Below are 13,715 nucleotides of genomic sequence, written 5' to 3'. Positions count from 1 at the left end.
TATATGGTAGTCAACTAGTCAATATTGTCCTCAGACTCCACGTCTTATGACAATCCCAATTAAGAGAAGTGGGTGATTTTACAGATTTCAACTTCTACAAACTTCTTCCAATTTTAGGGCTTTCCAGCTAAACCTTGAAAACATTTACTGTACCCCCTTAGAACACACCTTTTTAATATTGTAATATTTCTCATCAATCCTACATTAGTGTTATTGCTTTTGTATCTGTTTTCTTCTTTTATTAGTTAAATAATAGTCATGAGTACCAAAAACTTTGAATGCAAGGAATCTGAAATTAAAAAAAGAGGAAGTGCTAAAAATGGCCCTTCAGAAGACATGCAACATGAACCATGTTAATGTATCAGTTCAAAACTCTGCACTACCCTAAAATGTCAGCCCATATTACACTCAAAGCATGTAGTGTAGTTTGAAGCAATTACTACAAATTCCTAGTTACTGCTTTCTCTCCCTAAAGCTGTTGTTCAAGTCAGTTAGAAGAACATACCTGGCAATTGGGTGATCGAAGGTCCCACAGTCTAATGGTTTTATCCAAGGAACTAGACATGAAAGTGTCATCCACAGGAGACATACATAATGCTACAACCCTAAAGCATACAAAAGGAAAGTAAGTACAATGCAAGGATTGCAAAATACATTTTCACATCTCTACACAGTGCAATATAATATTTGCTTAAATGCAAAATTTCTCAAAGTATCGAATATCCTTGTAGAGTCCTGAAGCAATCAATCTTCCAAATGAGTTTGTTGCAGTTGAAAACTGAGGTGGGGGGGGGGGGGGGCATTGTTTTGGAGTAAGGTCATAAGCACTATTGCATCATACTGAATATTCAGCAAACACTGATCAAAATACAGATGTATATCAAACAATGATTAACATCTAGCTGGACAGTGATGCTCTTTGGTAAAAAACAAACTTGAGCACACAGACTCTCGAATAAAGAACAAGCAAAGTCTCTGAAGGCTGTCAGAACTTTTTTTTAAAAAAATGATCAAACATCTTTGAGACACAGGCCAAAAGAAACATCCGGGTTAGGTGTGTCCACAAGGATTTCTTAGAGACATATAGCATGGAAACAGACCCTTCAATCCAATTAATCTATGCCGAACATAATCTCAAACTAAATAATTCCTATCTGCCTGGACCTGGTCCACATGCCTCCAAACTTTTCCTATTCATGCACTTATCTAAATGTCTTTTAAAACACTAATTTTGCTTGCATCCACCACATCCTCAGGAAGTTCATTCCACACTAAAACCACCATCTGCTGTGGTAAAAATTTGCCCCACATCTTTTTTAAATCTCTCTCCTCTCACCTTAAATATATGCCCCATGTTTTTGAAATCCCCATTTTATGGAAAAGGCACCTACCATTAACCCTACCTATACCGCTCATGATTCTATAAATAGTCACCTCTCAACCTATGCTTAAGTAAAGCAAGTCCCAGCCCATCCAATCTTTCTTTCCATACTGAGAAACTTTCTACATCTGGAAACATTCTGATAAGTCTCTAGCTTAATAATATCCCACATATAACAGGTGACCAGAACTGGACACAGTACTCCAAAAGAGGCCTCACCAATGTCCTGCACAATCTGAAATGTCTTCCTAACACCTATACTCAAAAGGACTGAGCAAAGACGACAAATGCGCTAAATGCCTTCTTAACCACAATCTAAATGTGATGCAGACTTCAAAGAATGATGAATCTGAACCCCTACGTCCCTCTGTTCTATAACAATACTAACATTAATTATTTAAGTCTGACCCGTTTGTTCTTGCAATCTCTCGCATTTATCCAAACTGAACTTCAACTGCTCATTTTTCAGCCCATTGATCTATTTGATAAAAATCTCTTTAAAACCCAAGAAAACCTTCAACATCTATGCCACCAATTTTATCTATGAACTTATTAACCATGCCTTCCATACTCTCATCCAAATCAATTAAATGACAAGCAATTCATAAATAGTTCAATTAAGGAAGAGGCCATATTAGGGCTGATTCTGGGCAATGAGTCCAGCCAGGTGATTTAGAGTTATTGGGAAAGTACTTTGGGAAGTGATAGTAATTTCATAAATTTTAACTTGGTTATAGATAAGATCAGTCCTCAGGCTCAAGTATTAAATTGATAGAAGGTTAACTATGACAATACCAGGAAGGAACTAGTGAATGTAGATTGGGGGCAGCTGCTTGAGGGCAAATTCACGTGTGTTTTCTGGGTAGCTTCTAAGGTCAGTTGATTAGAGTTCAGCACCAGCATATTCCCATGAAAATAAACAATAAGGATGGTACGATTTGGGAACTTTTGAACAAGAGAAACTGCAAGCTTAGTCAAAGGAAAAGGAAGCCTACCTAAGGCTTATGAAACTGAAGACAGAGTCTCAAAGAACATAAAGAAAGCAGGGAAGAACTTAAACAGGGAATTAGGAGAACCTACGGACCCACAGAGTACAGAGGGAAAGGGTGAATCCACTCAAGGACAAAGGAGAAAATTTATCCATGGAATAAGAGGAAGTGGGTGAGGTCCTTAAATGCTTTGCACTGGAATTCACAAAGCAGGAGACAGTGGATGGTGAGTCGAAAGAGGGATACATTGATATTGTCAGACATGTCGATATTTAAAAAAAAATTGTGCTGGATGTTTTAAAAAGCATTAAGATAGGCAAGTCTCCATGTCCTGATGGTATCTATCCCAGAACAGAGGGAGAAAACTACTGGGGTTTTAAATGAAATTTTTGTATCTTCTTTAGTCACAGGTGAGGTCCCATAGGATTGGAGAATAGCCAACATTGTTCCTTTAAAATGGGCAACAAGGATAATCCATTAAATTCAGGGCAGCAAGTCTTAGGTCAGTGGTAGGAAAATTATGGGACAAGGTTCTTAGAGACAGGATTTATTTACATTTGGAAAATAATGGGATTATTATTATTGACAGACAGCAGAACATGACTTTATTGGAGAGGTTACATCTCAAGTTTGATCAAGATTTTTGAGAAGGATCAAAAATGATCGAGGGCAGAGCAATAAATGCTGTGTACACAATTTAGCAAGACCTTCGGCAAGGTCCCTCATGGAAGGCTGATGCAGAAAGTGAAGTCACATGGGATCTATGGTGAGTTGGTAAGATAGATACAGAAGACAAAGAAGCAGTAGAAGGGTTTTTCTGACTGGAGATGAGAAAAGAGGTGTTCTGCTGGGATAATTATTTGGAAGAAAATGTAGACATGCTCTGATTACTAGGTTTGCACATCTCACAGATTGGGGGAAGATGTGGTAACTTACGAAGATCAGAGGATACAGCAGGCTACAGATAGGCTGAAGACTTGGGTAAAGAAATGGCAGACAGAATTTCTGGTCACCACACCTCCAGGAGGATCTGGAGACTTTAGAATGAGTACAGAAAAGGTTTATCAGGATGTTGCTTAGTTTGGAGGCTATTTTGTATGAGGAAAGATTGGGGGGGGGGGGGGGGGGGGGGAAGAGAACTGGTTTATGACCATGTGAATGTCTGAGGGGCAATCTGATAGAGGTTTACAAGAGGCAGAAAGAGAATGGATAGGCAGAGTCTTTTTCCCAGGGTATAAAGATCAATTACCAGGGAACATAATTTTAAGATAAAATGGAGAAGTTTAAAGAAGACGCCAGAGGCTTTTTTAAGAAAAGAGGGTTATAAATGCCTAGGATGTACTGCCAGACGTAGCAGTAGCAATATTTAAGAAGCATCTTGACAAAATATGAAAGGATGGGGGAAGAGAGATATGGACTGCATAAAGACAAAAAGCTTTTTAGTTTAGAAAGGCAGGCTTGGTGGACTGAAGGGCCTGTTCTGTACTGCTCTTTGTACATCATTACTGAAGTTTATCCCACAGAAAAATTCAATCTAAGTAGAGCAAAACAATACAAATACTTCACCTACCTTTTGCTGTGACCATGGAAATATCTAATGTATTTGTTGTCATGAAGTGACAAGTACCGGATGGTATCTAAAAAGGATGTAATACAAGCAAAAATAAGCAACATTTGCAGTATTTTAGTTCCTGTATTTTGATCATTTTTATGCTTCATTAGGACTTAGAAGAAAACTAACTTGCCTATATTAACAATACAGCATTTGCTGTTCTTGTACAAAGAATGGTAGAATACAGTTTATTCCTGGGTTTATCCTTTGGTACTTGACTCATTCAGCAAAATGTTGGAATTGCAACAGAACTGTGCTCTGTATGAATTCAGTTGGTTTGTACATTTTGTTAAGAGTTGTGTTTATGGAGGTACTACTCTGTAATTGCATGTCATTCTTGCTCCATTAAATATCCCAAGTGACAAATTTGGATCATCTTGTAGCCTGAGCCGTGCTTGTTTATTGTATTGGAACATGATGCAAAGGATTATGGTTGCAGCTTCAGGATCTCAGATCACAGTGCAGATACAGACCATTCAGCCCATTGAACATCCAAGGAGTATCCTAGCCAGACCCACTTCCACACCCTATCCCCATATTTGCCCTGCCTAACCCACCTAGCCTGCATATTCCTTGACACTACAGGCAGTTTAGCATAGCCAATCCATCTAACCTGCACATCTTTGGATTGTGGGAGGAAACTGAAGCAGCCAGCAGAAACTGATGCAAACACGGAGAATGTGCAAACTCCACACAGTTACCCAAGGCTGGAATCAGATCCAGGTCCCTGGTGTTGTAGGACAGCAGTGCTGCAATCTGGTAGGTCTGGTTTCACTGGTTTGTTTCAAAGTTCACAATTGCTTGGTCCTAGAGGTAGCATTTCACCCGGAAGTGATAGTGCAAGTAATTGGGTGGGTGGATTGGGGGGTGGTGTTGGAGGTTGATGGCAAAATGCAGGTTAGTCTTCGGGAACTAATTGCCTCAGTCTGGCCTTTCATATCAATCACAAACTACTTCAAGGAAATGGTTCCTTGGGCATTCTTCATTGTCATTAGGGGAAATTGTTATTGTATTTGTGTAACAGCAATTTCAAAACATTCAAGTGCTTCACAAATTAATTTTCTGAAACACTGACTAGTTAGGTAGGCAAATAAGAAATGTACACCAAAACAACAGAGTCAGCTACTTTAGACAATTTCTGAAATCTGATGCCTTTTGTTAGACCTATAATGGATAAAACTTTTGTTTACAGTGGATGGGAACTGATTTTAAGAAGTTGTTTATTTCCAATTACAACTGCAGATTTTGCAAGGTTGGTACAATGTCTTAGTTCTAAAGAACAGGGCTTTCTAATGGGAAATGTCAGCTTTCAAAAATTGATTTTCCTTTTGAGAATCATATACATCCCAAAATGGGACACTAAGTTTTGACAACTCAAGTTACATTTATCCACCATCAATTAAACGTTGGTCTGATCAATCATCTACCCTCCAGTCAATTGAAACTTTTATTAGAAACAGTTTCTACAAGAAATGGAGCCTCATCATAAATTTATACTACAAAATACTAACTTTATAAAAGATTACCCACTCTGCATAATTCAACAAGAATTAAAACACTAATCTCTTTGTAACATAACACTTTTAAAAGTTTTAGAAAGTTCCATGCTGGGGAAAAAAACTTCACAAAACTTTATCAAGAGTGGAATTCTTTAATCTTCCGAAGATAATGAATGCATCCAAGCAGCAGCTCACGGTCCATTATTGGCGATGCTGGTCCCTGGCCCATGCAAGGCAGTGGCTTGTACAGTTATCTCCATCAACCGGGTGGTGTCACAAACCCTCAAACTGTACAAACAACTACCTCTGCACAGGCACAGGCAGAATAGCGTATGGATATCTGTTGTACTGGCTGAATGAATAAGAACAAGGACATGAAACGCCACCACTGGACTGCAAATAGAAAGCAGCTGTAACTCATTTTTTAGTAGATATTCAAAACCTAAGTTCAACAAATGCTCATGAGTTACAATGACATTTTTTTAAAAATTGTGCCTAATAAGAAAGCTCATCAATTTCAAAAGCACAAAGGTTTTAAGACTGGCCACATAATCAAAATAACTACACAATTTGCTTCACTCATTCTGCTGGCTCCAAATACCAAGCTGATTATAAAATCTTCTCATTAGCTAGCAAAAGTGGGAAGAAAATGGCTATTGATGGCTGCAGACAACAGTCTTGTCAGATTATGATTTCACAATGCTCATTTTCATCTTAAATTGCACTGAAGTCTTCTGATTCAAGCTATGGAGTCAAATAGCACGGATACACACTCTTCGGACCAACCAGTCCACGCTAACCATGTTCCCAAACTAAACTAGCCCCACACCACTCCAAATCTTTCCTATTCATTAACTTATCCAAACATCTTTTGAACATTCCAACTGCACCTGCACCCACCACTTTCTCTGGCAATTCATTCCATACATGAACTACTCTTGGGGAAAAAAAAAGAAGTTGCCCTTGTTAAGATGAGAGGAAAAAGATTTCAAAAGTAAACCCCCTAGTTTTGAACTCCCCCACCATAGCAAAAAGGAACCCTTGCCACTCACTTCATCTATGCCCCTCATGATTTTATAAAAATCACTTCTTAACCTCATCCACTGCCTTAAGCATATGGGGTGACATATGTTTAAGGCAGTGGATGGGTACCAATCAAGTCAGTTTTGTCCTAGATGCTAGGTTTCTCAGATGTTTATTCAACAGAGTATTACACCACACTTCCAATATGTACCTTGCACATTGGTGAATGAACAGAGTTTGCAGAGTCAAAAGTCCCAACCTTTGACCTGCTGTTATAGCCAACGCAATTATATGGTTGGTGCAATTGGGTATCTGATCAAATGATACACAACAAAAATGCTGACAATGAGGGATTCAGGAATAGCAATTCCATTACATGTCAGTGGGTGATGATTAGAATCCCATTTGCTGCAGATAGGATTTACTACACGAGGGGCAGGCACTGTTGAAGTGCCACTTTCACCCAATGTCAAAACTTCATCCTTGTGTTGCACAAAGGCTCAAAATACTGAATCTTAGAAGTTGCAAGTGATATTGAGCATTGATGCATCACTGTTTCTGATGAGAAGAAAGTCAATGAACAGCTGAAGATGGCTCAGTCCAATCATGACACCCTCTTTTAATATAGTTAACTTCCAATTAGCAGAACTACCTTCATCTTGTGTGAGGTAACCAGTGAAGGGACCCCATTCAGATTCCTACTAAATTCTATTTTACTAAATTTCCTTAAATGCTACACTAGATTAATTATTGCGATGTCAACTAAATTAATTCCTCTGGATTTTCAGCTCTTTTCTCTGCTGGGCCTTGGACTCAAATGAGATCTACAGCTGAGTAGTAGAACCCAAACCAAGCACAGTGCACATGTTATGGGTGAGTGAGTGCTGCCTGACAGCATTGATGATGACATCACCCATTATTTTGCTGATGAGTGAAGGCCATTGGGGCCACAGTTAACATGATTAGATTTGCTGTGCTTTATAGGGACAGGACATAAATGGCAATTTTTCAATTTGTTTGGTAGCATCGTTTGATTATAGGTTTCACTGTAATAAACTGTAGAATTCATGTAAATTGCAATCAAGTTTATAAAATTTTACACTTAGTTGTCCATTATTAATATAATACACCAACTACAATGATCAATGCTAATTCTATCAAAGACAATTGCATATGAGACTTTCCACTCAGTAAGAGGCACTATGGTGCTGCAGTACTATAAATCTGATTTTCCATGAAAACCTAGTTATTTATAATAATACTACACGTGACTGGTTTGTGGAAATATTTTCCGCTACAAACATGTCCCTACAGATCAAATTATTCTCAGGAGGTGTTATACTACAGAACAGAATGAGAAAAAGGAATCAACATTATTCACTTTCCATGCACTCCCAAGGCAATTCAGCTTCACTAAGTGACTTCCCATTTCTCACATGGTTAGGCTTAGTACCTCATCCGAAGCAGTACTTTGTGTTTCAATAGAACTCAGTGTAACAAAAATATGCACTATATCAAGATAAGGACAAAATAATATTTAAATTTATCATTAGTTTCCTCTTTAAATTGGGCATTGATAACACTTGAAACATGCTCAAAGATAAAAACAGAACAAGCAAGTTATGGAATTGCACCTCAGTACGCCTCTTTACATTCAACGATTCTTTAATTTCAAAGCTTACCAAAACTCGTGAGCAAAAGTTTTTGTAATTAAGTGCATGATTTTATTTTTGTTCTGTGCTGAAGAAGCTAAGCCCAACTAGTGTGACACTGAACACAACTGGCTGTCATCCTCTTGATGCTCAACGCCCAGATCAAAGGATCAAGAAAGGAAGTCAAGAATCAGACCACACTGAGTCAGAGTCACCCTTGTGAAAAGTGCCCTTGTGTATAAAAAGGAAAATAGCTAAATCAGACAAGATTCCGTTGTGATGAATGCAGCTCTTTCCTCTAAAACAATTTGGTGACAAGGCTCATGTAAATAATGCACACTTTGATGAAGCAAAGGATTGGCTACATTCCTTTCAAACAGTATCCGACCAGCAATCAACACTTTGTATAGAAAACAAATGCCCTAAAAAAAAGCATTCCTCTCTATTTCTTACTGGTTTATTCCCCCCTCAAAAATTGATTCAACATATCTACTAATCTGTAATTTTCAACTTCCAGATCAAATCGATATAAAACTTAATTTAGTAATTAAGTCTTTTTTTGAAATAACAAATCAAAAGATTGACACGCTTTCAAAACCAAATTGCAAGCTCAAATGCACATTTGTCACCCAGTAATCATCAGGCAGGACTAAAGCACAGGTTTCAAATGGGAAACTGAGAACAAAAGGATCCAACCTGGTTGAGGTGGTGAGACTTCCAAACAAAACAAAAGTCACAAAACTACATTTAATTAAGCATGCAAAACATTAATTCTGTAAAAGTGTTAATACACTGGTAACAGATAAATACAAACTTTATACAACAATTCATTTTACAGATGCAAAGGATGTCCCGGTCTTTGACAAGTTCAGAGCAAGAGAAACTAAACAGCCAGAGGTTTGTACAACACAAACTAACTTACCATCGATTTTGTTAGAACTGTAAACCACTGTATTTGCTGCATGTGTGTATCTGATCAGGTCTACCCCATACTTCTTACTGTACAGTGTCCTCTTTGGTCTGACAGGTAAGAAAAAAATTACATGAAATGATGTTAAGCTTTATCAGAAAAGATGCCCAGCTTAACCTCAAGTTACATGGAGGTTCACAGAACTGTTGTTTGCCACCTTTTATCATTGTCTAATTGCAAGGCCTCCCTTAGTTAGTTGCGCCCAAACATCAGAAAAGGCAACAAAAATCAATGCATGTTTCTGCATGTCATTGAGTAAATAACTGACATGTAATGCTGTATTTTATTAAAGCAGTCAAGTATTTCTTTACCCACAAAGAAACAAGCCTGCTCAGGTATGTTTTGGACACACCCCCGAGTTCAGTGGGACTTGAACTTCAATCCAGAGTTAGAAATACAACTGTCGAGTCACAAGACCACCCAAAAGAGAACATAAACTAGGTCAACTAAGGGATATCTTGTGACTGACTTAATTAATAACTGACCTGACTTCAGTAACAGAGACACCAATGACAATCACAAACCACATGCATTATCACTGTAAAAAAGAAAACAAAACGAATGGCAAACCCCAATTTCATGTTAAGTGTCAACTGCACAGCTCAGGAGGTACTGAAGCAGTTCTTACACCCTCGACTTCACTTGAGGAAGATCAAACAATTTACTATTTCAAAACAGAATTCATTTCCTGTTAGCAGTCAGTGCCCTCTGTCAAAATGACAGTTTTTATTAACTGAGTAACCCAAATTAATATAGAGCTATACATCAAATTTCCAGAATTAGCTGTAACAGACGGGAAATCAGCATGGAGGAAAAACAAACAAACAAACAACAACAGACAGACAGAACCGAGGCCATCTGCAAGAATGGAATAACCTGCCAACATTTACACACTGATGTAAAATGACCACAAAACTCTGGCACAGCAAAAACACAATGCAAAGAATACATGGCAAAAATCAGTCAATTTTCTTAAAAACTTAATACAGCTCTCAAAAGGAGAACACCTAAGGTACTAAAATATAAACAGCTTCTCTTTGTGTGGTAACCATTCTACAGTCTTGTCCCTTCTACCTCTAGAATCTGTGTAAAATGTACTCCAAAAAACAGCTGCGATTTCAGTAATCTCAGACTTAAATTCTGAAATTCAATACTGATGCCTCTCACTTTTCCATCAAGTCATAATTCTAAAATAATTTAAATCAACCTCTGTGGGATTTTGATCTCAACCTTTGGGCACAACCATCATGTTGCAATAACCCATAAAGCTGAAACATTATTCTCTTAGATGTTTGTTAATCAACCTGTTCTGACATGCAATGGCACACCTCCACAACAAGGAGGACTTTAATCGAGACCTAATGACCCAGAGCTAGGGATGCTACCACAAGTTCAGGGATTGGAATCAAATTCAGACTGCTGCCTCAGAGGAATGGACACTACCTACGATACCACAAGACCAAAACCATGCCCAGATTTTGGGTCCCATTTTACGTATCAGCTCTGTACCGATGTATAAAATATATAGTTAACCTTTGCATTGTTGAGACGCAAGGTATTCGCCTCAACTATTGCATGTGCTCGGCCATCCAGGTAAATTACACTGCTGAAGCAAATCGCCAACTCGAGGACACCTCTTCCTACTGCCCCCTCGACCATGACCCCATCCCCCATCACCAAACCATTATCTCGCAGACCATACAGAACCTCATCACCTCAGGAGATCTCCCACCCACAGTTTCCAACCTGAGTCCGGGAACCCCACACTGCCCAGTTCTACCTCCTTCCCAACATCCACAAGCCTGACCACCCTGGCCGACCCATTTTCGCAGCATGCTTCTGCCCCACTGAACTCAGCTCTACCTACCTCGACACTGTCCCATTCTCCCCCCCCCCCCCCCCCCCTAGTCCAGGAACTCCCCACATACATTCAAGACACCACCCACGCCCTCCACCTCTTCCAAGACTTCCGTTTCCCCGGCCCCCAACGCCTCATCTTCACCATGAATATCCAATCCCTCTACACCTCCATCCGCCATGACCAGGGCTTCCAAGCCCTCAGTTTTTTCCTCTCCAGACGTCCCCAACAGTACCCTTCCACCGACACACTCATTCATTTGGCCGAACTGATCCTCACCCTTAACAATTTCTCCTCCGAGTCCTCCCACTTCCTCCAGGCCAAAGGGGTAGCCACGGGCAAACGTATGGGCTCCAGCTATGCCTGTCTCTTCGTTGGCTACGTAGAACGGTCAATCTTCTGTAATTACACCGGCACCACTCCCCACCTCTTCCTCCGCTACATTGATGACTGCTCCCGTGAAGAGGTTGAGCAATTCATGAACTTCACCAACACATTCCACCCTGACCTTAAATTTACCTGGACCATCTCTGACAGCTCCCTCGCCTTCCTGGACCTCTCCATCTCCATTAATGGCGACCAACTTGACACTGACATTTTTTTACAAACCCACCGACTCCCACACTACCTGGATTACACCCCTTCCCACCCTACCTCATGCAAAAATGCCATCCCGCATTCCCAATTCCTCCACCTCATCTGCTCCCAGGAGGACCAGTTCCACCACAGAACACACCAGATGGCCTCCTTCTTTAGAGGCCGCAATTTCCCTTCCCACATGGTTAAAGATGCCCTCCAACGCATCTCGTCCACATCCTGCACCTCCGCCCTCAGACCCCACCCCTCCAACCGTAACAAGGACAGAACGCCCCTGGTGCTCACCTTCCACCCTACCAACCTTTGCATAAACCAAATCATCCGCTGACATTTCCACCACCTCCAAACAGACCCCACCACCAGGGATATATTTTTCCCCCTCCAACCCCTTGCCGCCTTCCGCAAAGACCGTTCCCTCCGTGACTACCTGGACAGGTCCATGCCCCCCTACAATCCACCCTCCCATCCTGCCCATACCACCGCAGGAACTTCAAAACGTGCACCCACACCTCCTCCCTCACCTCCATCCAAGGCCCGAAAGGAGCCTTCCACATCCATCAACGTTTTACTTGCACATCCCCTAATATCATTTATCACATCCGTTGCTCCCGATGTGGTCTCCTCCACATTGGGGAGACTGAGCACCTCCTAGCAGAGCGCTTTAGGGAACATCAACCACACCGCCCTGTGGTCCAACATTTCAACTCCCCCTCCCACTCTGCCGAGGACATGGAGGTCCTGGGCCTCCTTCACCGCCGCTCCCTCACCACCAGACGCCTGGAGGAAGAACGCCTCATCTTCCGCCTCGGAACACTTCAACCACAGGGCATCAATGTGGACTTCAACAGTTTCCTCATTTCCCCTTCGCCCACCTCACCCTAGTTCTAAACTTCCAGCTCAGTAACTGTCCCCATGACTTGTCCGGACTTGTCCTACCTGCCTATCTCCTTTTCCACCGATCCACTCCACCCTCCCCTCCCTGACCTATCACCTTCACCCCCTCCCCCACTCACCCATTGTACTCTATGCTACTCTCTCCCCACCCCCACCCTTCTCTAGCTTATCTCTCCACGCTTCAGGCTCACTGCCTTTATTCCTGATGAAGGGCTTTTGCCCAAAACGTCGATTTTACTGCTCCTCGGATGCTGCCTGAACTGCTGTGCACTTCCAGCACCACGAATCCAGAATCTGGCTTCCAGCATCTGCAGTCATTGTTTTTTAACCCATTTTTAATTGTCCGGCTCTTATTTCCAGCTTAAATGTCTGTTTCCTGCAATATTACGGAAGGAAATCCTGCAGACACGTTCTGTGCTACAAAGAAAAATGAACATCAGAGACGATGAAAGAGCATAATCTCTGACCCTACATTTATGGTATTGCAGATCACTACTTCCCGCCTCTAACGCGTGACTGCCCTCTTCCTAAAACCATTTAATAATCTAAGGCAACTTTCTATCTTCTCCTCATCGCTGACTGAGTCTGCAGTCCGCACCACCCTCCCAACCCCACCCAAGGCGAACCGAACTCGGGATCTGTGTGAAAACCAAGGCCGGGGGTTGCTAGGCCATCCCTGAGAGGAGAGGGTGATAGACAAATGAACCGGGGTTGGGGGGGGGGGGGGGTGGTAATATCACTCACTTGCCCTCTTGGCAGTCATAAAGGACGATGGAGTCATCGTCGCTGCTGGAGATGAGCGTCTCTCCGTTAGGTGAGAAGTCGAAGCAGTTGATCTTGTCCGTGTTCTCTCGGAACACCTTAGCCACTCGGAAGCTGCGCAGCACATTATCCGTCAGCTTCATCTCGTCCTTCCTTACCCGGGCTTGCGGGGAAGAGGGGGGGGGGGGGGGGTAAGTTGAAGATAGAAAGAATGGGACGTTTTAAAGGGGGAGGAAGCTGCGAAAAGCGCCTTTAATTTTTTTTTTCCCAGCGCCCGGGGAGGAGAAAGTTTGTCTCGCTTTCCTTCCCTCGATATTTAAACACAGCGGCCAAAATGGCGACGCACGTCTCAGACTCAAAGGCCACAGCCGCTTCGCCCCCTCCCCCTCATCGCAGGGCATTGTGGATCCCAAGCCGCAGATGGCGGGAACCCGCCACTACCCATAATACCCAATCGTCCCCGCAGACGGGTGAGCAT

The 13,715-nt window shown here is 41.6% G+C and overlaps 1 protein-coding gene across 1 annotated transcript in view; it reads right to left on the bottom strand.

Annotated features, from left to right (window-relative positions):
• wdr82 (WD repeat domain 82) overlaps positions 1-13,644 on the bottom strand; it is a 36,965-nt gene extending 23,321 nt beyond the window's left edge. The window contains exons 1-4 of the mRNA XM_072581906.1: positions 13,220-13,644; positions 9,079-9,176; positions 3,941-4,007; positions 506-605 (exon numbers count right to left, since the gene is read on the bottom strand). Coding sequence (XP_072438007.1) covers positions 506-605; positions 3,941-4,007; positions 9,079-9,176; positions 13,220-13,380 — 426 coding nt within the window. The 5' untranslated portion in view covers positions 13,381-13,644. The remainder of the gene's footprint in view (positions 1-505; positions 606-3,940; positions 4,008-9,078; positions 9,177-13,219) is intronic.
• Positions 13,645-13,715: the final 71 nt, after the last annotated feature.

This window comes from Chiloscyllium punctatum, chromosome 12 (assembly GCF_047496795.1).
Source record: "Chiloscyllium punctatum isolate Juve2018m chromosome 12, sChiPun1.3, whole genome shotgun sequence".
Taxonomy (NCBI): Eukaryota; Metazoa; Chordata; class Chondrichthyes; order Orectolobiformes; family Hemiscylliidae; genus Chiloscyllium; species Chiloscyllium punctatum.
This window is presented reverse-complemented; position numbering and strand designations above follow the sequence as displayed.